Here is a 27,719-nt window from a genome sequence, read left to right as displayed (position 1 = left end):
GACTTGTTGGGCCGAAGGGCCTGTTTCCACACTGTAAGTAATCTAATCTAATCTAATCTAGTATCTGCCCCCCTTGTTCTAATTGGTGGGGATCACAGGTTTGGAAGGTGCTCGGTAACTTGTTACAGTGCATCTTGTAAATACTCCTGCCACTATGCCTTTATGGTGAAGTGAGTCAATGTTGAAGCTTTTTGATAGATGACCAATCAAGCAGATTACTTTGTCCTGGATGATAGCAATTCTCTTGAGTATTGTTGGAGATGTCCTCATTCAGGCAAATGGAAAGTAATCTACCACATTCCTGACTTGTGCCTTGTAGACAGTGGATAGTTTTTGAAGAATCATGATGTGAAAGACTCACAGCAGAATTCCTAACCTCTCACTGGTCTTGCAACCAGAATATTAATATGGCTAGTCCAGTTCTGTTTGTGGCTAATGGTAGCCTCCACATTTTTAGGCTTATTAACATTAATTAACATATCTTAATAAATTGTACAGTTCCAAGGGATTTGTGCATCATTGATAGATGTATTTTTAGATATTAAAGATATCAGGGAATGGCAAGTGGGAATATGGCATTGATGATAGAGGATCGGCCATGATCATACTGAATGGCAAAGCAGGGTCAAAGGGCTGGATGGCCTATTCCTGCTCCTAGTTTTTATGTACAGTCCTCTCCACAGTTAACTATACAAGTAACAGCTAACGCTGCATCCAAAGGATGCCTCACTCCCCATCCAAAAGATGTCTAAAGCCAACACCTCAAAGTATCCCTGACCCCTACACACTGTATTATAGGACAGTTTCCAAAGGGGTATCCTGGCTATATGAAAGAAATAAACTGAGAACAGACCTGCTTTCCCGGTATAATCTCTAGTATATCTGGTGCAGTTCTGAAGAGGTCATCCCAAACTCAAAACATTAATTCTGTTTCTCACTCTACAAAAGCTGAGTTTCTCCAGGGTTCCCTCTGTGTGTTTGATATCATCTTCGCCTTTTGGTTCCACACTCCAGAGCTTGCAAGGTGAGAAGAGGCAGCTGGTCATCATAAAAGCCAGCAGCCTTCAGGAACCACGGATGGCTGAATCACAGCCTGCTCCCATGCCAGCTTCTGTGAAATTGGGAGAGGTCGGGTTGAAATGGAGGAGAGGGGTGTAGGACCTGCAGTTTTCAACAAATTTCATCAGTTTTAGAAATTCCATGGCAGAGGTGTTCTCTGCCCTGGTGAAAACCAGGAACTAAGTGAATGGGCAAAGGTCTAGCAGGGAGTTCAATATGTGAAGTGTGAGGTCATTCATTTAAAATCTTAGAAAATAATTTTGAAAATGAAACAAGCCAGGCACTATGAAGATTTTTGCATTCAGGCACTAAAAACACTAAAATCCAGTGACAGGGTTAAAAAAATTAATGTAATATTAGGAAACTGGAATCCAGAAGGATGGAAGCAACTATTGTTTTCACTTATGGTTAGCTGCATCTGGATTTTTGGACCTGGGCATTATACTTTGAGAAGAAAATATTGGCAATGGAAGATGCACACTGCAAAATCATCAATGAAATTATGTTAAAAGGGTTAAATTATAAGAACAGGTTGCGTAAATTAGACTTCAGTGCGATTGAGTATGAAAGATTGAGGAATTGGGATATTTAAGGTGGATTTGATATTGTAGTTAGCGAGAAACTACAATGGAATGTGGGTATCCACAATCACATCTTGTGCACAAACTCAAAACACCGAGCCAGGTCATTCAGAGACAGGATGTACTTTTACACAAAAAGGATAGTGGAAATCTGAAACTTGATTTGTTTCCAAAAGGTTGCTGAGGCTAGAATCATTGAAAATGTCAAGATCACAAATGTTACATTTTAGTTCAGCAAAACTAGTGTTGGGGTATAGGACAAAAGCAGCTCGATGCAGTCAAGACATTGTCTTGCTGTACATTTGGACAGGTTCAAGGAATTGATGGATTAACTCCCCTTTCCAAGTCACTGTAATTTCAATGATGACATAGGAAATCCTAGTCCACGGAAAGAAGCATTTCTTCTGGGATGGGATGTTCTTCGGAGGGTCAGTGTGGACGTTTTGGGCTGAATGGCCTGTTTCCACACTCTAGGGATTCTATGATTTTCTTCATATGATTGTCTCAGCAGCATTTTGGCAGTATGTCTGCTGATGTTTCTATGATGCTCAGGAATCTTGCTACTTATCATCCTGCTTTGTCTAGTGGTGCCTATGCCTCCTGATATCAGATGTATGTTCCATTCTGTTCCTAAAATGCAGTTAGCATAGCCCAGATTATGAATGTGCAACAGCTACTTAATCATTGTGCTTTATAATAGGCATTCATTCATGCACGACAGAATAAGGCTATCCAGCCTATCATGTCTTGTTGACTCTTTGAAAGGGCTGTCTGCACACCATCATTTTTATTTATAACCCTGCAAATTAGTCCACTTAAAGTACTTATCCTATGGTTTTTGAAACTTCCATGGAATTTGATTCCACCACAATCTCACTGCATTCAAAATACGAACAACACTTTGTGAAGAAAATTGTCCTCCTTTCCCATTTAGCTTCTGGCCAATTATTGTATATTAAATTGTACTTTCTAGCAGGAACTACTGGATAATGATCAGAAATTGGAACCCTGGCTGATCTGGCATTCCCATGTATTGATTAGCTTAGCTTCGGATCACTGACTCATTTACATGTTGAAATAGCAACAGGTTTATTATAAGTTAATGAAACATCTACAGCTCTGTAGATTATTTCATAGAGTCATCGAGGTGTCCAGCACAGAAAAAGGCCCATTGAGACTGCCCCATTCAAAAACAATTGTTTAACTGTTTCTATCTCACTCTGCTGAAGCCATGATCGTTCTCCTTCCAAGTGTCTCAATCATAAGTCCTGTTACAGCATCAGAGGTGCTGTAACCTCTTACAAACCCTAATGTTATACCTAACCTGTGGCGCTTGAGACCAGCTTTAGCTGATGTAGCAGCACTTCACTGAAATTTGGACCAAGCACAAAGTGACAATTCAGCCTGGAATGTTTGTAGCCAATATGGCTCATACTAAACTGTAAGGAACGTGTTTTTCCAATCTCTTTGTAAACTTGTATTGTGGCAGCATTAAACCACTGCCCTTTGAGCTGTCTAAAAGATCCTTAATGAAGGCAGCTCACGAACGTTCCTGCAAGTCTCCATTCTTATAGACGGCTATAAATGGACAGTCAAGGACATTATTCAAACTAAATTTCATTGTAAGCGTTCCCATTCATTCTAGTTAAACATCTATGTGCCCAAAATGTTAAGCCACCTGCTTTCTTTGAGAATGTGGTGACCCTTACTATTTACTTTAGATGTCCAGCATATCAAGCTTTCTTTTTCAACCCAGCAGAGATTACTGTGGGTAACAATCATTTAGTAAGCACCAACTATCAGGAACAATCCAAATCTGGTTTAGTAACTTTAACTTTCTTTGCACAGATTACACTGACTACAATTGGTTATGGTGACAAGACGCCGAAGACTTGGGCAGGTCGTCTTTTAGCAGCAATGTTTGCTCTTGTAGGAGTGTCGTTTTTTGCTTTGCCAGCTGTAAGTACCACTATACCTTGTTTGCTATCTTTTTAATGTGGAACAATGTATAATGTCCAAATAAGCATTGCGGACCCAATTTTTCTGACCTCCCCTTGAGTTCACAAGCACAAATCTTGAAAAAGAAATGGAATAGAAGGAGTAAATGCTGCAAAAACTCAGTAAGTCTGACAGTATCTGTGGAGAGAGAATGTTTACATTCTGAAGAAGAATCATATTAAATTCAAACACTGACTGTTACACTCTCCACAGATGCTGCCAGATCTACTGAATTCCTCAAGCAATTTCTGTTCTTATTTCAGATTTCCAGCATGTACAATATTTTGCTTTTTATTTGGAAATGAACAATGGATACTGACATCATTACATCCACACAGGAGGAAAGGACTGAGGGGATGAAGCTTCCTAGTTCACTTAGTTTTGATCATACACTTTTTTTCAGTTGAGGTAGTTAAAATTCTAACTGCTTTAATAGGTACAATTTATTTTTTTAACTCCCACAAGGTGAGAATTATCTTTGGTGTTTCAGCAAGCACTTCACTTCACCAGAGTATTTTAGAAGTGTGAAATAAAAACAAAGTATTAAAGAAACTCAATAAATTTGGCAGCATCTGTGGAGACAGAAATAGAGTTTGAATCTGAAAGGGGCTGAAAGATGTTTTTTATGCTGTTGACAGAAGAGAAGAAGGAGCAAGTGGGGGCAGAAATGTGGGAAATGTGCCAGACGTGGATCCTATTAACCTCACTTTGGGGGTGGGGGTGGTGGGTAGTTGGAGAGTAGGGCAAGATGTTGGAGGCCCCCTGTGGAAGATGGCATCATCACAATGGTTGTGATGGAGTCAGAAAAAATGGGAGAATAGAATTGGATCCTTGAGGAATGGGAATGTGAGGAAGGACAGTCAGTTGTGGGAGTCAGTGGGTTTGTACTGGAAGTTGGTGGAGTGCCTGACCCAGGAAATAGTGAAATCAAAGAAGGGTTGGAGCCAACGATGGATTAGGTGAAGGTGAAAAGAGATGAAAATTAGAGGCAAAACTGATATGTTTTTCCTATTCTAGATGAGATCAGGAAACAGAAGCTGTGTATATCAGAAAAGAGTTCGTGAGAACAAAGACATGTGTCATGCTTGAAAGAGCACAGACAGTTGTCAAAACATGTCTGCGAAGGCTGATTAAAGACATCTACACTGAAAATGTGTTGCTGGAAAAACGCAGCAGGTCAGGCAGCATCCAAGGAGCAGGAGAATTGACGTTTCGGGCATGAGCCCTTCTTCAGGATTCCTGTTGTACATCTCTATGACTATGACTCCTCTCACAAAAATTTAGCAATGGCCAGTCAGTTTGTAATCCTCACACATTTGTCCCACTGCTAAATTTAAGGGCACCATATCTTTTCCAGATAAGGAGCGGTGATCACTAACAACTCCTCGACGGATAATGATATTTTCAAGAGGAAATTGTATGAAACTCAGAGGATAGTGTCAAAATCTGAAAACCATTCTGTGCTGTTTCTGCAGGAATTCTGCAGCTTGTTCAGCCTCTCCCTATAGTTCAAATCTTCCAACCCTGGCAACATCCTTGTAAATCTTTTCTAAACCCTTTCAGGTTTCACAACGTCTTTCTGATAGGAAAGAGACCAGAATTGCACGCAATATTCCAACAGTGGCCTAACCAATGTCCTGTACAGCCACAACATGACCTCCCAACTCCTGTACTCAATACTCTGACCAATAAAGGAAAGCTTACCAAATGTCTTCTTCACTATCCTATCTACCTGCGACTCCACTTTCAAGGAGCTATGAACCTGCACTCCAAGGTCTCTTTGTTCAGCAACACTCCCTAGGACCTTACCATTAAGTGCATAAGTCCTGCTAAGATTTGCTTTCCCAAAATGCAGCACCCCGCATTTGTCTGAATTAAACTCCATCTGCCACTTCTCAGCTGATTGGCCCATCTGGTCAAGATCCTGTTGTAATCTGAGGTAACCCTCTTTGCTGTCCTTCCCCTTAATTTTGGTGTCATCTGCAAACTTACTAACTGTACCTCTTATGATCGCATCCAAATCATTTATGTAAATGACAAAAAGTAGAGGACCCAGCACCAATCCTTGTGGCACTCCACTGGTCACAGGCCTCCAGTCTGAAAAACAACCCTCCACCATCACCCTCTGTCTTCTACCTTTGAGCCAGTTCTGTATCCAAATGGCTAGTTCTCCTTGTATTCTGTGAGATGTAACCTTGCTAACCAGTCTCCCATGGGCCGTCACCAATATTTGGAAAACATTCAAGAATGAGGAGAAAAGATACAGATGCTAAGTAAATGAGATGAGCCATTGTGGTGATTGGGACCAGGTAAGCCTCATTGACTATGAGGTTCTTGATTGAGGTTGATAATCTGGGCCAATCAGGAAAGCCTTGGCTGACTCAGTCTAACCAGGAGATTAGAATTGTTGTCTTACCAGAATCCATGATAGACTAGGAAGCACAGGGTGATCGGTCAACAGGATTTGATGTTGATAATCTCATGCAGCAGAATTATAGATGTCCTCAAGTTTAAGGAGGATAAAATGACCAATCAAAGGTGCATTGGAATTGTTGAGTTGTAGAGGTGATTAAGGCATGAATGAAGTTTTCAACACCAGACCAGTTAAGGCAGGAGTGAACTTGGACACTGTCTCACAGTTAGAGAAAGATGACCTTATTGATGGCAGGAATAAACTCAAGGTGAGGAAGTGTAGTTTGTACTTTGGAGTGGGGAATGGAGCTTCAGTCTTCACAATTCAAAGACATTTCTGCTCATTCAATACTGGATTGAGGTAAGCAGAGCAGGAAAACATTACTACATTTTAGATGTCAGGAAGAACTTGAAAGTTATTCAATATTTAGGATAAGCTGTCAGGCTGATAACAGACAAAACATTGGAGATGTCAAAACACATTGGCATAATGAGAGAACTGAGTGCAGAAGTAATGAGCTTTGATGATGGCCTTTTATCATCCTTGTTGTATTCTCACACTAAAAGTGAAACCTAAAATTTTATACATGGCTAATTTCAAACACTTTTAATACCTTTCATCACCTCACCACTTTCAGCTTTTTGAAAAACTACAATTCCTTATTAAATCTATGAACTGCTTCTCAGTAATAGAAGCCAGCATTCTTCCCTCATCATTTTTCATTATTCTCCTGGCCGCTAAGTTGTGCTCAGGATTTTTAAGAACTTATTTATCCTCCACTGACCAACATCCCAAGGCTTTTAAAAAAATCTTTTCAGGTGCAGGTAGGTTGTGTCATAGTTTCTCCATTCCTGTTTTATTCCAGATTATCATCATCTTCACATTTTTAAAACTTGCTGCATGGAAATTTATAATGTCCTGATCTGTAGCACCCTCATGTGGAAATACTGAGATTTCAGCTGCTCATAGGTTATAGGGAGCTACGCAGGAGAAACGTGTTATTCAATATGAAACAGTTCATTGCAGAGGAAATAAGTAGCATTAATCAGAAATCAGATATTAATTTAAAAATTTCATGCATTTTCATTTTTACTGTGACCCATCAAAACATTTACAGAACATTATGATATTTAAAGAATTAGCTAGTGAAATAGTTGTATAGCACTGAGACTTAAAGGGTCAGAGTCCAGTTTATTATGTTCTGTTCCTTTGGGTTTAAAAAGCTGTGGGGTGAGCTAATAGAAGCTTTGAAGCAAATCATAAAATTACTTCATAGAACAGATATAGGAAAAAGGTATTTCTTCTGGGGGACATTATTTAAGTTTGAGGGAAGCAACTCAGGAATGAAATCAGAAACCACTTCTTCTTTGTAAAGGTAGTGGCCCGGCCCCACACCTTTGTGTTTTGACTGAGGACCCAGACATTCATCACTGTCTTGAGACACATGAGCCCCTGCTTGATTGATAGCTCTGGCTGTCTGATGTCTGGAATCAATTTAATTACACAAAGTTAAGAAGTTTCACATTATTTCAGCTTCAGTTGTTGAAACTTCAAAGACTCTGGATAATGGACATTTTTGCTGGTCTATGGTAAAAAGGAGGTTTTTTTTAACATAGTGGGAAGTTGTCGATGAACAACTTTAAAAATAAATTTGAATATGGTCAGTGGGTATTGCTGGCTAGACTCCATTATGTTGTTAGGAAAGGATGTTCAGGAATTGAGACAGCTGTTTTCACTGGCAACCTTCACTATAGGGTTCTGTATGATGTATAGTGTGTGAATGGACATGAAGTTGCCATATCCTTGAATCAACATATAAGATTGTCATCGAGTTATTTAGGGGGAGATGTAGCCTGGCGTGAGGGAAATAAGGAGTTATAGGGTTTTTTTGATAAGAGATTGCATAATTTGACATAATATTCCTGAGGAGAACTTTTTAAATTTGCTTCAAAAGGTTCCCTCATACAGACAACACTTCATTAGATCTCTGAGGTGAACCACAGCTCTTTAAAAAGCTGGCCTGACTCCATGAATAGGCCACGTCAGTGTCCACAATGGAGTTGGGAATGCCAAATGTGTGCTTATGACGTGAACCAATTCAAGCCCGTAGAAAGCACTTCTGAAAATCTGAAAGCCTGAGAATGGGGTCATTTTTAAAGGCTCCCTGAATCAATCTGACTCCACGAAAATTACATCAATATGTGTAGCCACGATGTATTTAAATGGTGGAAAAGAATAGTTTCTTTAGCAATCATCTCTATCGGATTACAACCCTTGCAGTGAAAATTAACTTTAATCTCCAAGGATTTGAGAGCTTTAGTATACTAGTTACTTGATTTTATGACGTAATCAATTGTGAATTATATCTATGATTCTTGTCATATTCACTACCGCTCAAGGGGTCTAAATAATATTTATTGTGGTTACATTGCATATTAGGATTTGTCTATAATATGTTTTGAGCTTTTATATAAACACAGAGTGACTGAAACATCTTATTAAATAAAAAATTGATGTTAGGCTTGATTTATTTTCTATTTGCAGCATTTCATAATGTTTATTTTTCTTTAAGGGCATTCTTGGCTCTGGGCTGGCTCTTAAAGTTCAGGAGCAGCATCGTCAAAAGCATTTCGAGAAAAGAAGAAATCCTGCAGCAAGCTTGATTCAGGTCTGGTGGGCTAAATGCTCAAAAACTATTATAGTTACCAAAGAAATTGAAATCAATATTTTAGTCTTCTAAAAGGAAAATTAGTTTGTCCACTTGATTTTTTTTTTCAATGTTATTGGCTGTAATGGTATGAGGGGAACTATGCCTTCATGGAGTCATAGAAACTCAAAGCTCAGAGTGAGGCCATTCAGTTCATTATGTCTGTGCTTACTCTTTGATGAGCACTTGCATTTGTTTGTCTGTAACCCTGTCATTTTCTCATCCACAAGTACAGTTCAACTCCCTTCCAAAATTATTCATAGAACGTACATCACAGTACTGTTGTGCTGATATTTTATCCTACTCTAAGATTAAACTAACTTACATACTCTTCATTTTATTATCATCCATGTGCCTATCCAAGAGTCACTTAAATGTCCCTAATGTATCTGACTCTACTACCACCACTGACAGTGCACTCCACATATCCACTACTCTCTGTGTAAAGAACCTACCTCTGAAATCTCACCTAAACCTTCCTCCAATCACCTTAAAATTATGCCTCCTCGTGATAGCCATTTCCGCCCTGGGAAAATGTCTCTGGCCATCCACTGTATCTATGCCTCTCATCATCTTATGCATCTCTATCAAGTCACCTCTCATTCTTCTTTACTCCAATGAGAAAAATCCCAGCTCCCTCTACCTACCCTCCAGTCGTGGCAGCATCTGGTAAATCTCCTCTACACCATATCTAAAGCTTCCACATCCTTCCTATAATGAGATGACCAGAACTGAACACAAAGTAGTAGTGAGCTATCACTACCTTTTCAGTGATAATGTTCCAGATCCCAAAAAGTCTCTTCTTATCTCCCTTCAAAATCTTTTGTTAATGTTGTCAAATCCATGATCTCTACTTGTTGGCCTGTGCAGAAGAGAGTTCTCTATCTGCTCTGTCATACCCTCTCTGATCACCTCTTCACCTTTATTGTTCCTTCTTTTCCAACTTCCTCAAAACTGAATCCTTTACCTTTGTCAGCCTCTTGCTAAACTCATTCTAAGGCCTTTACATCTTTCCTGAAATATGACGCATCAAATAACCACTCCAACTGAGGCCTACCCAGTCACTTATAACTTTTCCACATAATAGTCTTTACTCTTATATTCCTTTTATTTTACAAATCGTAAGTAAACAATTTGCTTTTAGTGTCCTTATCAACTTACATTGCCATCTTTAAGGATTAGTGTGAACAGATACTAAGGTGTCTCTGCTCAATGGGTTTGTTCAAAATGGTCCCATTTATAGTATGCTGTCTTTCAAGATCAGTTCTTTCAAAGCATATACCTTCACACTTATCACTACCAAATTTTATCTGCCTTGCCCATTTCACCATTCCATCTATGTCATCCTGACATCCTCATTACGATCTACTACTTTACCAAGTTTTGTATCATCTGCAAACTTCATAATGTGTTTCCTGTAGCAGATTTATATCATTTATAAACATTTTCAAGTGTAATCAATCAGAATTAACCTTTGGAAAAACTGCTCAAGCCATTTTATGTTCTAAAATATACTTTCCTTCTGCCACCACTCCCCTGATTTCAGTCACTGAGTCAATTTTGCATGTGTGCCATTTTCTCCTTAATTCCTAACCCTGTTATGTGGAACTTTGTTGAATCCTTCTGAAGATCAGTACTCATTGCTATCCTATTAAAGAAATAAATCATACTAGTCAGGCAGACTTACCTTGCCCAAATCTATGCTTGTTCTTCTTCATTATTCCATGTATTTCTAAATTAAACTTTATTTTGTTCCTAACAATGGTTTCTAGTAACTTCTCCACCATTGATGTTTGACTGGGTCATTTACAATCTTTCCACTTTCTTGATGAGCTGTGTAACATTAGTAGCCCTTCGATCTACCAAAAGTATTCCTGTATCCAAAGAATTGAAAGTTTCCAACCAATGAATCTACCATTGTTTATTTTAGCAACCATTTCATCTGGACTGGGTGACTTAAGCAACTTCCAGTGGCGATAATCTATTTGTACAAGTTTATCTGCAGCTCCTGCTGACTATAATTTCACTCACTTTTAATCTAGTCATCGCATCATTCATTTCCTTTATGAAGATGAATCCAAAGTACTCATGCAATCAACTTTATCCACATGAAGATTTCCCTTTTCATCCATAAAAAGGCCTAGCTAGCCACATAGACCTGTATGTTTATTTTAGGATTCAATTTAATGTGGTCTGATCATGTATCTTCATAATTTGTTCTGTTATCCCATATTAATTGTTTCATCAATTCACCCCAATACTTTCTGTAATCTTACCGCTTTGTAACTGACCCTTGCTCGCCTTTGTCAGAATGAGTCATAAGCCTCTTCAGTCTGCTTTTATTTTAACTATTTTTTTTTGTCATTTAGGGTACATTGGTCTTGAAGGCTTTTCATTTTTCTTTCAAAGGAATAAGCTAATTTACATCTACACTGTCTCTTCCCTAAATGCCCTTTATTGCTTCATTAATGTTTCACCCTTTAATTGCCTTTTCCAGTTTAGTTGTCTAGGTCAATCCCTTCTTGAATCGTTGAAATGAGTTGCTTCTTAGATGTGCAGTTTTGCCTTTGATTAGTTGCTGGAAACCAACTCATTTGGACGATGTCTTACTACAACATAGTCCAGTTGTCCTACTTCATTTTGAGAACCAGATCCAAAACTACTGTCTTCCTTGTTAATTGTGAAGTTGGCCTTTACACATATTCCCCTGCTTTACTATCCTTAGTATTCTGATTTCTGTACCTGTATTACATAAGTATTGCATCAAGATTTTAGTTAATCTATTACCTACGAATTTGCTCATCTAACATCTTCTCACTGTCTGTAAAACCTCTGTCTGTTCCTCAAACCAAGCCAAATGAAAGTCAGTACTAAATGAATACTTTTAAAATTTAGAGCTGAGACATTATATAAAGGATAAAGAAGAAAATGTGATGGGGATTGATATGTAAGTTTGTGGATGACACCAAGGTTGGCGTGGTTGACAGGGAGGAAGAAGGTCTTGGGTTACAGGAAGATATAGATGGATTGCTCAGATGGACAGATCAGTGGCAGATGGAATTTAACCCTGATAAATGTGAGGTGATGTACTTTGGAAGAAATAATGAGATGAGGGATTATTCAATGAATGGCAGGACACTAGGAAGGCGGAGGAATAGAGGGATCTTGGGATGCTTGTCCACAGATTCCTGAAGATGGCAGGACAGGTTAATAGCTAGATCAGTTGTGGCATAGATTAAAATAGCAGGGATGTTATGTTGTAATTGTACAAAGTTTGGTTATGCCACTGCTGGAGTTCTAGTCACTACACTTTAGGAAAGATGTGATTGCGTTGGAGGAGGTGCAGATGAGATTCAGCAGAATTTTGCCTGGGATCATGCAGTTTAACTATGAAGAAAGGCTGGATTTATTCAGATTGTGTTTTTTAGAACAGAGAAAACTTGATAGAGGTGTATAACGTTCTGAGGGGTGAGGACAGGTGAATAGAAAGCTGTTCCCCTTAGTTGAAGTTTCAGTAACAAAGAAGCATAATATTAAGGTGAAAGGCCAGGAGTTGTAAGGGGAATTTGAGGGTTTTTTTTCACCTAGAAGAGGGGCGAGTCTGGAATGCACTGCTTGGGAGGGTAGTGTTGAGAATGTGTTGCTGGAAAAGCATAGTGGATCAGGCAGCATCCAAGGAGCAGGAGAATCAACATTTCAGGCAGGAACCCTTCATCAGGAATGGCTCTGGCCCGAAACGTTGATTTTCCTGCTCCCCAGATGCTGCCTGACCTGCTGTGCTTTTCCAGCAACACACTCCCAACTCTGATCTCTAGCATCTGCAGACCTCACTTTCTCCTGCTTGGGAGGGTAGTTGGGCTGGGAAACCTCGCAATCTTTAAAAATACCAATTTCAATACTCACACATATATGGCACTGGGAGTAATGCTGACGTTTGAGATCCTGTTATATTTTTTTAAATCTTTCCTGGCTCCTAAACTCTGTTAGAAGGACCAGAACACTTTATACTTATGTGGTTGTTTCTAACAGAGACCACAAGTTTCTTTTAATTGTTGCCCTTCCCCCCACACAATATCCTGCACTCATCTACTGTTCTCCTTTACTCTCGAAGCTGGGAGGTAATGCACCTTTTGGAAATCAAGTGTATGATTACAGCAATGTCTGTTTATGCCCCTTTAGAATTCTCAACACTATTGCATGTGTACTTGTTCATTTTTGTCTTCTATGCAATCAAAGAAATGGTGAATAAAGATGGTTAACGCTGATTGATCTCACCTGTGCACCAGACTTTAGAAAGAATTTGAAGACTTTAGAAACAGTACAAATGGGTGAATCAAGTGTTGGTGACCGAGTGAAATGGCCATTAGTATGCCAATTAGTTGCTTGGGTCAGTAACCAGATGAACTTTAGTTGTTTCCACAGCTGGTGATATGCCCTAACATTGGGAACATGTTGGTCTTCCCTAATAATGCCTTTTGGTACCATTTTATCTCTGCTCCTGCCTGTCACCTCTCCTCCAAGAGAAAATCCCAGCCTGTGGAAAAATATTACATTTGTTCTCTGGAACCAGTTAAAAGCCTACAGTAACCAGTTTTCCCTATCCAGATCTGTGCTTGGTCTCTGTTTCAGGTTAGAATGTGGATGAGAATTTAACAATCTATCCATCAAAAATACAGAAACAAATACTTGCAACATCCTGATAAAATTATATTCTTTTTAATTTTCTGTCCTCTTATGTTATATCTGCTTCTTTTTGCTATTTCCTGGTAACATGTCTCATCCAAATTAGTTTAAACCTGCTCTGAGTACCAACTAATTTCTCAGTGAGAACACTGGTCCCAGCTTCAATCTGGTAAATCCCACCCATCTTATGGACTTGACTGCTAGGTCAGCATTTATTGTCTAGTTGCTCTTGGGTAGATGGTGATGAGCTGACTTCTTGAATTGCTGTAGTACATGTGTTTTCGGGACACCCACAATGCTGTCAGGGAGGGAGTTCCAGTATTTTGACACAGAAACAGTGAAGGAATGGCATTACATTTCCAAATCAGGATTGTGTATGTCTTGGAGGTGAACTTGCATGTGGTATTGTTTCCTTGTACCAGCTACCCTTGTCCTTATAGATGGTGATGGTTGGAAGGAGCTGTCTAAGGAACTTCTGTAGTGCATATTGTAAATGGTACGCACTGCAGCTACTCAGCATCAGTGGTGGAGAGAGTGGGTGATGGTGGAAAGGATGCTGATTAAGTGAGCTGCTTTGACTTGGATGGTGTCAATCTTCTTGACTGCTTAATAAGCTGATGACCAATCTTATTATGGCCTTAAATCCAATTTCTGGCATGCTCCCACAAAACCATTGACCCCTTTGTGATCAAAAATCTGTGTACCTCATCTTTGAGTATATTCAATGTCTAAACCTTCACTGATTAGGAAAGTAGAATTCCGAAAACGATTGATCCTCCATGTGCTTATTTCCCATTAATTCCCCAAACTATCCCTGGAGAAGACCAACATGTTCTACAGTTATTCTTTTCCTTTTTAAATGCATCTTGGGCATCTTACTGTCTTTTTATATTTCTGTTTAGCCACTGTCATTTTTATTCAGATATTCCTTGCTGTTTTCAAAATACTGTCCAATCCTCTGACCTACCATAAATCTTCTTATAATAATTTTCTTTTTCTTGCAGTGTAATACAACCTTTAACTTCCTAGTTATCCATGAATGCTGTGTCCTATCCACAGTCTTTATTTTCACCAGAATATATCTTGGCCAAATGTTGTAAAATACCTTATTAAACATCTGTCAGATTCCCACCGTCTACTGTTCTTCATACCATCTTGACATGGTCCTACGCTCCACACCGTTCTCCACAACATCCTGACGTACTCCCACTCTCCACACGGTTCTCCCCAACATCCTGACATGGTCCTACTCTCCACACTGTTGTCTCCAAACTCCTGACGCTCTCCCACTCTCCACACTGTCCTCTGCAATATCCTTTCACACTCCCAACCCTCCCATCCGCTACACTGCACACTATAGTATTTTGACACATCCCATTCTTCACCCTGTCCTCACCACACCATACACAGTTCCATCTTCTATAGTGACTAGCTATTAACTTTGGTAACAAGCATAAATGCCATTGGAATTGTATGAGATCGGGAAATCTCAAAAAACACATGCTGCATTGAGCGAATATTTGAATGGTTTTGAGCTCTTTGCTTGACTGCCAAGGTCTGTCTTCTGCTCACAAGGGATCCTGAGTTGTATTCATTGGATCTGTTAACCAATGGCAGCATGTATTGATGAGGGGATGGCTGGTGGTATGGAGTGCGTGGGTTTCCAAAAGGTTTTCAATACAGTTCCACACAACAGATCTGAGAGGAAAGTTACAAGCTCATCGAATAAAAGAAACAGTAGCAACATGGATACAAAATTGGCTCAGAGATAGAGGATTAAGAGGTCTGGTTAATGGGTATTTTTTGAACCAGAGGGAGATTCATAGTGGAGCTCCTCCGGGGATCATTATTAGCCCCTTTCTTTTCCTGATTTCTATAAATGGTTTAGATCTTCGTGTTTCAAGGGCAACTTCAAAATTTGCAGATGACACAAAACTTGGGAGAGTTGTAATTTGTGTGAACAATGTAGAACTGTAAAATATGTCAACAAGTTGGTGAAGTGTTTGGATATATGTCAGGTAAAGGTTAATGCAGAGAAGTGTGAGGTGATGCACTTTGGTACGAAGAGAGCCAATATAAAATAAATGGCACTATTCTACAGTGTATGCACGAGCAGAGAGAGCTGAGTTTATATGTCCGTAAATCATACAGTGTGGCAGGCCAAGTAGATTTGTTAATAAAACATAGTATTCCATTCTTCATATCAGGGTATAGAGTGCAAATACAGGGAGGTTTTGGTGAACTTGTATAGGACACTGGTTAGATATATGCTAGAGTACTGTGTACAGTTCTGGACACCACGCTCCATGTCCCTAACTTACTCAGCTAAGACATGTGAGACACAGACAAGAATTCTGCTCCTTTTAGTTTTGTGTGTTATGGGGAAATGCTTATGAATGCTTTGGATAGAAGGCAGAAAATGTTTACAAGAATGGTTCCAGGGATGAAGCACTTCAGTTGTGATGGTAGATTGCAGAGATTGAGTCTGTTTTTCTTGGAGAGAAGGCTAAGAGGAGATTTAGTCAAGGTTTTCAAAATCATGGGCTGGAAAGAGCAAGCAAGGCAAAATAGTTCCCACTTATAAATGAATTAAGGACTAGAGGTTACAGCTTTGAAATGCTTTGTCAAAGAAGCAAATTTCTTCACACACCGAGTAATTAATATGTGAAATGCCAGGATGTTTGGTCGAGGATGGTTCAGTTGAGATATTCAAGAGGGTATTGGATGATTATTGAAATAGAAGTAATGTATAGGGTTACTGAAAAAAGGTGGGAAATTGGTACTAAATTAGAATGTTCAGAGGTTGAATGGCCTACTACAATGTAAGGATTCTGCACAGAGCAATTCTGGGATAGGATGTAACCATGGGGAGAAAGGTCGCCTGTTTAGAATAATTTACCCTAGATCCAGGATCAGTTTGAATAGGGTGAACATTCTCAAAGAGACTTGGTGTTAGAGGCAGGACCTCATTAGCTTAGTGTTTCCATGTCCCTAACTTACTCAGCTAAGACATGTGAGACATAGGTCAGAATTCTGCTCCTTTTAGTTTTGTGTGTTATGGGGAGAATCACCAGTCTTGGAGTCAGAGTCGGGGTACAATGACAGACTTTATTGTACAAGGAAATACCATTGCTCTGGGGAGAGAAAGACCCCAGCATTACAGTGTCAGCTGTGATTCTTCTCTCGACCCAGAGCACATGTCAAGATACTTTTATACATCTATGATACAACAGGTCAGTGATTATTGTCTTTGTAACGTGGTTTGTTCATGGTATGCAGAATTGTTGTAGTTTCAATCTTGTCATTATCAGTTCCAGCGCAGCCTTTGTTAATTTCAGTGCGGTTATTGTCAGTTCCAGTGTAGACATTGTCAGTTTCAATGTCTGTGCGGAAGTCCATTCCTCTAGTAATGGGCGCTAATCACCCTTCTTGAGGAGGACAATTACTGCAGCCCTGGCTATTAGCACTTTGTATTGAGTCCGTATCAAGCTGTTAAGCATTTCTATCAAAGGTGTTGGCTGGACCCAGGCACTTCAGTGGGCGGTGTGTGTTACTGATGTGTATTCTCTCTCCCACCCACCTTAAACTAATCAACTAGGTTGTGAGTGCGTTGTGCTGGCATTCTACTGGCCCCAGGCAGTGTCTGTATTTGCTCTGCTGTCTCTCTCCATATTGTGGTCTGGCGGCCATCTTGTGTGTCAAGTGGCCAACCGGTAGCTCAATGGGCATCTTGTGTGTCCGTGTGCTTAGTGTCACCCTGCACCGTGCCATCTCCCACTTCACTTCCCCCCTTTGTGGTCAAGGAGGTGACTTCAGAGATCTCCCGCAGACCACCCAAGTTACATTGAGAGGTAGGTCATCTCTAAGAGCTACTCCTCCCGAGGGGTATCGTGGAGTGACAGTTTCATTGGGGGCTCTTCCGTGGTGACACTTGCTGCTGGCATAGTTCTCGTAAGTCGCACCTTACAGCAGAGCTTTAAACACCTGAGGCCCACACAGCATGCCAGCATAAGTGCAATGAGGAGAACTATCCTGTGTGCCAGATAGGGTCCCCAAGATTTGCCCAGCAGCTAATTTAGCCAGCTGTCTGTAATTGTGGCTCCCTGTTGAAAACTGTCTAGCTGGTCTCAGATATTCTTCATGGCTTCTGTAAAATTATAAGAGGCATCAGGAACATGGGTAATACAATTGTCACCAATAATTGTACAAACGCCCCCTTGCTGTGCTAATTGATAATCCACCACGTAACATGTCTGCTGTGTAGAGTCTGAGTTCAGCCAGCTCTGTCTTAATTGTTTCCAGAGATTTTGAGGTACTATTGCCTCAGATAGTCAGGCCTCATACATGATGATTTCGGTTTTTAGTGCTGACTTCCCCTGCTCCCCCCGCCCCAAAAAAAGATAGAGATCCCAGGAATCCATATCCCAATGATGGCCCCAAAGTGGTGGGAGCCTGCCTGTTAGCACAGAACTCCTGACTGATGAAGGGGGTCACTATCCTTCTCCAAACATGTCCCCGGCTTGGACATGGTACAGTATAGGGTGTAATTGTCCCTAGTGCAAACAGATTTGGGAGTTCTGGGGTATCTGTCACGTAAGTCCCCTCAGAGAGAAAAACTGATCTCTTCACTGCTCGGTAACAGCAATTGTCCTGTCCTTCCATTTGTCTGTCCACCCATGTAGCCTCCAATCCCCCTTGTTGGTAAGTATCGAATAGGTACGTCCATGTAGCAGAGCTGACATAGGTGCCATTAAACTGTCCACATATGAATTGACTGCCCACGGTCACATTCAAGCATGCCTGCTCGCTGTAGGTGCAGGTAAACTGTCCCCTGGTGACCGTACAGTGCTGATAGGTGAACGGAGTCTGGCCGCATGAGTCGTTTTTGGGAACCAGAGCATAAACGCATCCCCATCCCTGCCCTGTGAAACAGAGTGGGTAATTACTGGGTTTTAAATGGGTCTTCCCTTCCCTAGGCTGGGGGACCCGGCCCCGTGGGCCTGTGATCCCGTTCAGCTTCACATACCTACCCTGGAGTCCCTGCTTGTATTTCCCCATCTGCACTCCTGAGATGTCTACTGTATACAGGTCATGAGGGGTCCACACCGGGGTGGCCACAAATAGGGATTCCACTGATCGCGCCAGTGGGTAGCAGACAGTTCGGTTCCCATGCAAGCTTACATGAGTTTTATAGAAGAGGTTATCCTCAAATCCTGACATGCTCCTGACAGTTGTGACACTTAAACACAGTGAAATACATACAGGTATATACATTTTGCAGTTAAAATAAAGTTAACAGTCAAAGTCTTTGTTTTTGTCAGGAGGTATAGTTATAATTCTGTATGGTTTGTTCTGTTGTATTTTCAGTACTCCCCCCTGGATGACCGTTTTGTCTGCCGCTCCTGTTTGGACCTGGGGGCAGGTCAATGACATTAGTTTGGTTACAGGAGTCTTTAAGCTGTTTTAGTTGGGTCCAGTACTTCCATGTGCCTTTTCCTTGAATATCTATATAGGCACAGGTTGTCCCCATTTATTATCACGTCGTATGGCCCATTTCCATTCCATTGCCTGGTTTGTCAGGCAGTGCTTGCACCAGGACCCGGCTTCCTGCTGCTGGGACTTCAGGGAAGAATTCGAGTCCCCCTGCCCTATCCTTTTTGTCCTGTTTATCAATTATAGATTTCCGCATCCCTTTCAATTGGGCGCTTAATTCTATCACACACCGCCAAATTTTGCCTTTAGAGAACTCACATCGGTGCCACCTGTGATTATTGTTTCTGGCAATTGCGTTGTTCATCCAGTCATTAATTCAGATGGGGTTAGCCTGGTTGGCTGATTAGTGGTGGCTGTTAATCTCATTAGTATGGTCGGCAGCACTGCAGCTCATGTTCTGCCTGAGGCTTGCATAGCCTTAGCTAAAGCAGTTTTGAGCCTTCTATTCATTCTCTCTACCTTGAGCTCTGGGGGTGATAGGAAATGTGAAATTTTTTGGCAGACATTCTTCATGACTTTTCCTGTAAAATGTGTCCCTTGGTCATCTGGAGGGGTACCCCCACCGTCTAGGGATTACCACCTCTGTTAATATTCTGGCTACAGTGGTTGCAGTGCAGCTTTTGGTTGGGAATGCTTCTGACCACCCATCATAGAATTGATCTATGATGACCAGGCTGTACGTTTTTCCCACGGGAGGGTAGTAGTGGCCCTGTAAAATCCACCTGAAGGTGTTCCCAGTGTCCTATCCTAACATTTATGGGTCTCCCTGGGTTATGTTGCGCACAAAACATGCATCTGCGGCAGTACTTGGCCACGCCTCTTCCCATTCCCTTCCACCACCACTCTCTCCCTAAACTTGCTATCACAGCCTCTTTATTTGTATGGGAGAGCCCGTGGTGCAATTCAAGCAATGTGTTCTGTATACACGCTGGTGCTACCACCTTATCTGCTCACCTCTAGACACCATCCTCCTGTTTGAATGCCCCTTGCAGTTTCCATTGCTCGCTCTCTTTCTGCGGGATGTCCTCCTGCAGCTGCTGAATTTGGATAGCGCCTTTCACTAATTCAATAGTGGCTATTGCAGTCCTGTTAATGGCTTCTTGCTCTAGGGATTTCTGAGCTGCTTGGTCTGCTGCCTGGTTTCCTTTGAATTCTACCCATTTTGGACTCTCGTTTGCTGGCTCCTTTTGATGGGCTTTTATTTTTATTACTGCAGCCTCTGGCTGTTTACTGGCACGCAATAATGCCTGAATTCTTAGTGTCTGATAGGGGTTCCTCCCGCAATGGTGAACCCTCTTCTACCCCATGTCACCATGTAGTGATGGACTACACCGAAGGCACATTGATTGTCTGTATATGTGTATGTATATATCCGGACATAACTGTTTCTAACTTATCATTTACCACAGCCCTGCTGTTCGGGGCGACCCTGCTACATATTTTTGTGACCTGTTCACGAAGAGGGTTACCTCGGCTGCATCTAGGGGGTTATCCTTTTACTCTTTCCCCTATCCTCATCCCTATCTATACCCCCACAGCTGTGCGGTTCCCTCTGCTGGGTTTTCTCCCGTATCCCTAGCTATTACCACGGACCGACTTGGGGGTAAAAAGAAGTGTCTCCCGCTTTGCCCTTCTCAATTGGAGACGGCCCTCAGTTTCACTGTGTTTAGCATCTCTACTAGGGTATGTTTATTGTAGATAATGACATTCCCTGTTATTACTCTGGGCTCGCTAAACCTAATGGTCCAAGGCAGTTTAAGGCTGCTATGCACCTGGGCAACCCGGTGACTACTGGGTTTGAGTAGTACCCAATGGGCCTTCTCCTGCTACCATGGTCTTGGGTGACCACTGCAGAGTAAAACCCTCCCTCATTACAGTGAATGTGAAAATCCTTGCTGGGATCTGGCAGCCCTAGCCCGGGGCTGACATGAGTTGGGTTTTAAGCTGTCTCCTTCTGTTCTGGCCCCGAGGTTACAGGTTCCAAGGTGGCCTTGCATCCTTTAATTAATCTCTGGATTGGTTCAGCCAATTTTGCCAACTCTGGTATAAAGCTGCGACTGTAGTTGAATAGCTCCATGACCTTCCTGACTCCCCTGACAGTGGCAGGTCATGGCATCTGTTGGATTGCCTTCTTATGGTTGTTGGGCATTTCTTTGAGTCCCTGGGATATAAGGTGTCCCCGGTATAAGACTTGTGTTTTGCCAATCTGTGCCTTTGTGGGGCTGACGTTTAACCCTGCAGTTGCCAATCCCTGTAATACTAGAAATAAAGCTTCCTGGCGTCCTGGCTCAAACTCTGAGGCAATTAGGATATCATCTACATATTGGAGGGCAGTGATACCTCTGGTATATCTATTCTCTTCAGAATGTCACTCATCACCCTGTGAAAATTAGTGGGGCTGTTGTGGAACCCTTGTGGCAGGCGAGTCCATGTGTACTGTAAAAGCAAGTTTGTTCTGGGACTCACAATATAACAGGATAGACCAGAAGCGGTTGTAAAAATCTTGTGCTCAGGGGCCAAGCTGTTCAAAATAGCGGAGGGGTCTGCTACAATGGGGTGCAATTTGGGGGTGACCTTACTTAGGTTGAAAAATGTGGTGCTGGAAAAACACAGCAGGCCAGGCAGCATTCAGGGAGCAGGAGAATTGACATTTCAGGCATAAGCCCTTCTTCAGGAATCATTTCAACTCTGGTCTCCAGCATCTGCAGTCCTCACTTTCCCCTAGGTGACCTTACTTAGTCCTGTATAATCAATGGTGAGCCTGTAGCTCCCATTAGGCTGTAGTACTGGCCACGTTGAGGAATTACTTGTACTTGTGGTTTCTTTCAGGATTCCCTGTTTCATTAGTCCTTGCACTGTCTCTTTCTGCTTCGGGTTTTATTGGGTCTGGCAGTGGGACTTATGCTCCGGCCCGGGAACCCTTATCAGGTCTATGTTAACTAGACCTGTATCTAACTTAGTTTCTTCCCACGCTCTGAATCCCTCCTTTTCAAAGTTCCAGTCCCTACAGGTGACTGTAGCCACTTTAACAGATTCAAGGTGAGTTTCCCAATCTCGGTCTTCCAACCGTTCTGTCTGCGCCAAATCAATTTCCCTTTTTCACAATCATTTAGAACACTATATTCTTTCATGAGATCGTTGCCTATTATTGTGCCCTCGTTATTTTGGCATATATAGAATCTCATGTTGATATATATATTGTTTATTTCTACAAGGGTAGTTTCACTTAGGTAAGCTGATGTTTTATCCCCTCTTACCCCAGTTAAATGAATCATTTTATTTGTGTGGGCTAAGGGTAAGTTTGTGATAGGTACGGCCATTCCTGTGTCTACTAGCATTTCACATTTTCTCCCTCCTATTACTGCGGGCATGTAAATTCTCCCCTCTCCCTTGCCCGCACAAATGGGTGCAGCTGGTTGTCAGCTCTGCTGACTGGGACTCCTGCAGTTCTGCAGTGTTCCGGGTGATGTTTGGGGGTACCCCATACTTTTCCCAGCATACTGCTTCTATGTGCCCTGTCCTTTTGCATTGGCTGCAGTATTTTACATTGTTCCCTGGTCTGTCCCCAAGCAAAGTGTCCCTGCCGGCCACAGTTGTGGCAGGATTGTTTCATTCTATTCTCGCCTCCATTCCGGGAGGCTGCTTTGTCAGGTCTTGCCTTTATTGCAGGAGCTTCTGCATCCTGCACTCCGCTAGCCCACTCGACTAGGTCATCATAATCCTGGGACATTTTTACTTCTAATTTCAGGATGGCTTGGTGGGCGCTAAAGAGCCCATCTTTAAAAGCTTGGATGAATGCCCGGTCCCCCTGATCTGGGTTTGCTTGTCCTAAGCATTCCTGATAGACCATAAATACTCATTCTCCAGATTCAGAGGCTCCTTCCTCTTTAAGTTGCTTCATGGTCGTGATCCTGCTCCAGTTCGTAGGACCATTTCCGAGCACTCTCTGGATTTTTTCTTTAAAGTCGGTGAAGGGGCCTGCTGGGCATCTAATTCAGCTGTGAGGGCAACGGCATGTGTCCACCATCCTCCCATAAAGCCTCGGGCTGCTGTGGCATCGGGTCTGCCAGCAACCTGCCTCCACCTGTCTTCTGGGCAAGCTGCCTGGACCAGCTGGTGTATGTCCCTCAGGTGTAGCTGGTGCCCTACCCATACACTATCCAGCTCTTCCCAGGACCGGGTGTTTGCGCTCCTGGACTGTAATTTGCCCATGGAGGCCATAATCTGCTGCCTCTCCCCTGGGTGAATAGTTTATAATTCGCTTTGGTTATGATTCTGTTCCTCCTCTGGTAACGGGTGCTAAGTTATACTCTTGTAGTTTATCCCCGCTGGACGGTTTCGTAAGAGGGGAGAGAGTCAATTTCTCTCTCCTCTTGTATTCTTTCTCATGTGAATTCTAGATCCTTTATCCTGTTCTCCAACTCTTTTAACTTGTTTCTGGTCCTTTCTCCACCTACTCGTGGAGGTACTCACTTGTTCAATTAGGCTGGTATACCAACATTACCCCTACCTTTTTCATTTTATTCTGTTTCTGCTTATCTATCCACTCTCTCTGTTGTGCTAATGTCTGGGATGAGTCCCAACCACTTTTCTACATTTGCTCTGTCAACCCTTGTCTGTCTGCCTTGTATTTCTCAATAAGGATACCTGCAGTATCCCCTTTAAAATTTTGATCTGCCATTTAGCAGATTGTGTACCCCAGATACCACCAACAGTAAAGTGTTCCTCACCAGTGGGGACTTCTCTACCCCCTGGCCAATAATACTGTCCCAGCATGGTCCGTACGCCCATAGCAGCCTCGTAGTAAGGTGAGCTCTCTTCTGGTGGGACCTCTCTACCCTCCCAGCCACCACTACTGACCCAACGCCTCCCGATAGGCCTAGAAACCTACCTCTAGCCCAGTGTGCTCTCTACCGGTAAGTCTCTTTACCCTCCCAGCCACCGCCACTATTCAAGCTGTATTGTTCTACTACAGACTGCCACGGTATCACGGTTACTCACAGCGTCCATGCTCCCCACCTTGGTAACGTGTGCAACACTGAGATTTGGCTCTTGGCCAGAATGATCAACTCCTCTTCCCCACCACATTGGAAATTAAAAGTACAAACAACATCCAACTTTTAACTTAAAATCCAACTGCACTGTGCCTTGTTCACTCCTACAGAGTCCCGTGTTACCTGACTTTGCCACATGTGCTTCACAACTCCTAGTGCCCTCGGCGCTGCAATTCCCACTTCAAATTCTAACCTTTGCGTGGGAGCGCTACCCCTCTTAACAACCGGTTTAGGACAGGGCTTTTGTCAATCTACCACCTACAGTTTAGGCCACCTGCCTGCACAGCAAACACGCTTCATGTTCATTCAACCAAAAGGCATGTCAGAAAGTAAGTAAGGGCTAATCTTCAGTCCAGTCAAGGGACAGGTTATTTTCTATCGGGGGGTCCCATGTTAGTCATGGGCACATTGTCCAAGGTCTTCACCATGGTCGCTCCTCCGCTTGGTCTAGGGGTTGCACAGCAATCAATCTTCAGGGATAGCACACAAAGTCTTGGACATCATGTACCATCAGTCAGAGAGCTGCAAACGGGGCTTTGGTTAGTCATGGTGGGGGTGGCTTAATGAAGCCTAGGGCAAATACAATCCCAGGGATCCATCCATCAAGCTTTGAGGAGGGTATATGGGGCTGCTTTAAGGTTATTAATGCCACAAGGGTAGGGGAGTCAAGGTTGCAGAGGTATGTGGGTTGGAAAAGCAGAGGCATTTGTAGTGGGGACAAGGATAAACAACGACAGGGGTAAACTGAAAGAGTATGGTGGGTGCACAGAACAGCATTAAAGGAGTGCACATAAAGGAGCATCATCAAGGTGTAGTGCTATATTTCAGGGATAGGGTGCACAGCATGAATGTTCAGTGTGGTGGGTTTCCATATGGAGGGGAAAAGGGGAGGAATAGGCCTTTATGGCAGTGTTGAGTAATAGGGGACGTGAATGTTATTTTTTGTGGTGGCAGGGGGTGTAATCTGGTGACCAATCAGAGGACAGTGTGGTGTCTATCCTTTACAGTGTTCCCTGCCTTCACTTTCCAATCTTCAGATGTGAAGTTCTACAAGAAAATGGTTGGGATGATACCCACTATCGGTGGAGTCAGTGTCAGTTTGATTGGCACTAGGACATTGAAACAACAAATACATAAAGCAGCTGTTTGCAATGCCCAGCTGAGTTTAATTCGCAGTCAGTTCATTGCCTGTTTGCTGTCCATGCAGTGAGAACATGTTTAGGGCTCAGATGCTGGTCAGAGATAATTTGCACCATGTCATTGGTATTTGCAAGTTAAACTCTGGTATCTCAATGATTTTGAAGTTGGCAAAATGATATTCCAAAAAGCCAGTGTTTGACGATGGGACCCATTATTTGTCCAATTTCCAAGAATCCTATGTGAGGCCACACAACATTGTTTTATCATTTGTCATATGACTGTAATGATAGTGTAATGTTTTGCATTCGATGTGAGTCTGGGATAGGAAGGCCACCGGGTTATAGTCCAACAGGTTTAATTGGAAGCACTAGCTTTCGGAGCGCCGCTCCTTCATCAGGTGGTTATTTAAGGAAAGTTATTTCATTGGAGGCAGTGCAGAGAAAGTTCACCAGGGATGATCCTTGGTATGGAGGGATTGTCTTACGTGGAGAATCTAAACTGGCACGGCTCACTGGAATTTCGAAGAATGAGAGGTGATTTAATTAAGACATATAGAATTCTTAAGGGCTTGACAGGGTAAATACTCAGAGTATGTTTGCCCCTATGGGAGAGTCTAGGACCAGAGGGCATAATCTCAGGATAAAGGAGTACCACTTTAAGATGGAGGGAAAGACTAATTTCTTTTCTGAGGGCTAAGAGTCTTGGGATCTCCCTGCCACAGAGAGCTCTGGAGCAGAGTCCTTCTGTATATTTAAGACAGATAAATTCTCAATCAATAGGGCATCAAGGGTTACAGGGAAGGGCAGGAAGTGGACGTGAGGAATGTCAGATCAACCATGATCCTGTTAAACAGGGGAACTGGCTTGAGGGGCTGAACAGCTTACTCCTGTTCCTTTTTCTTATATGCTGTTATGGTCTAAGAGGTGACCATCATTTGCCAGGTATCTGGTGAGGGAACTGTGCGGGGTTAGCTCGGGCCAGATTTGGATGCAACAAGTGCTGGAGGAACAGGGTAGGTAATTAATGCAATTGATTGGCAAGATATGGAGGGAAAAATATGGGTGGCATGGCTCATTGGTTAGCATTGCTGCCTCACAGCGTCACGGACCTGGGTTCAGTTCCAGCCTTGGGTGACTAACTGTCGAGTTTGCACATTCTCCCTGTGTCTGCGTGGGTTTCTTCCGTTGGTCAGATTTTTCTCCCACATTCCAAAGCTGTTCAGGTTAGGTAGATTAGCTATGCTTAATTGCCCATAGTGTTCAGGGATGTATAGGCTAAGTGCATTATCAGGGAAAATGTAGAGTAACTGGGGAGGTAGGATGCACTTCAGAGGGTCGGTGTGGATTTGTTGGGCCAGATGGCCTGTTCCCACACTGTAAGGATTCTATTTTATGATTCTATGAAAACAAGTTAGGCCTTCCATCAAACATCACTCAAAAACTGAATGCAACTTGACTTAGCCAAAAAACATACAAGATTCAGCCCCTGGACTGAGCCATACCCAGCTAGCTTTATATATTATCCTCTGCTTCTAGTGCCATTAAAGTTTCAGTCAAGTAATTGAAAGATTCTCGTGTTTAGTTTCATTTTTCTGGTCGTCTTACAATTCATGCAATATTTTGAAATAAATTCCCAACAGTTGGACAACTTTGAGTTACAGTAGTAACCATGACCCCACCCTGAACAGAGAAAGATTAAGACATGAGGTGAAATCTTGACCAAATGTACTGTTTCTTCTCGACCTAATTAAAGCTGTTACCTAACATGTATTTTCTTGTTTGATTTTAGATTTGCAGCATTGATCATTGTTAACAATATTGTATTGCAGTGTGAATGATTTCCTGGTGGTGGCAGTATTGGTCTGTGGGAGGGGTTGGTTTGCTTGAACTGCAACAATAGCAGGCGCATAGACAGACTGAGGTCTGCAGTTCTCGTGCTCAGCAGTTCCACAGGAAAGGCTGTTGGTGCTGCAGGAAAGAGAGCACCAGAATCCCAGGATCACAGAGCAACCCTGGTCACAGATAAGGGGGAGGATTTTTTAGTGTGATGTTCTTGGGGATAGGGAACCGAGGTTTGGCATGAAGGGCAGTGCAGTGATGGTCATCAGGTACCCTTTCCCACTGCCGGTCCATCAAACAGACACCGGTTGCCTTTAATTGAGGGACCAATACTCCTGATCCTTCCCTACACCTCACCTAAGGTGACTGGGTGGCTGCCTGGTTTCACAGTCATGCAGGCTGCACAGCAACAGGCTGCATCGTAATTAATAATAAGTGACAGAATGAGGCCTGAAATAGAGTCATCGAGTCATAGAGATGTACAGCATGGAAACAGACCCTTCGGTCCAACCCGTCCATGCCGACCAGATATCCCAGCCCAATCTAGTCCCACCTGCCAGCACCCGGCCCATATCCCTCCAAACCCTTCCTATTCATATACCCATCCAAATACCTCTTAAATGTTGCAATTGTACTAGCCTCCACCACATCCTCTGGCAGCTCATTCCATACACATACCACCTTCTGCGTGAAAAAGTTACCCGTTAGGTCTCTTTTATATCTTTCCCCTCTCACCCTAAACCTATGCCCTCT

At 42.4% G+C, this 27,719-nt stretch overlaps 1 protein-coding gene across 1 annotated transcript in view; it reads left to right on the top strand.

The window, feature by feature from the left end:
* LOC122549064 (potassium voltage-gated channel subfamily KQT member 3-like) overlaps positions 1–27,719 on the top strand; it is a 427,354-nt gene that overhangs the window by 307,307 nt on the left and 92,328 nt on the right. The window contains exons 6-7 of the mRNA XM_043688263.1: positions 3,489–3,599; positions 8,624–8,719. Of these exons, the coding sequence (XP_043544198.1) occupies positions 3,489–3,599; positions 8,624–8,719 (207 nt within the window). The remainder of the gene's footprint in view (positions 1–3,488; positions 3,600–8,623; positions 8,720–27,719) is intronic.

Source organism: Chiloscyllium plagiosum, chromosome 4 (assembly GCF_004010195.1).
Source record: "Chiloscyllium plagiosum isolate BGI_BamShark_2017 chromosome 4, ASM401019v2, whole genome shotgun sequence".
Classification (NCBI taxonomy): Eukaryota; Metazoa; Chordata; class Chondrichthyes; order Orectolobiformes; family Hemiscylliidae; genus Chiloscyllium; species Chiloscyllium plagiosum.
Note: the sequence above shows the minus strand (reverse complement) of the source record. Positions and strands in the feature narration are given on the sequence as shown.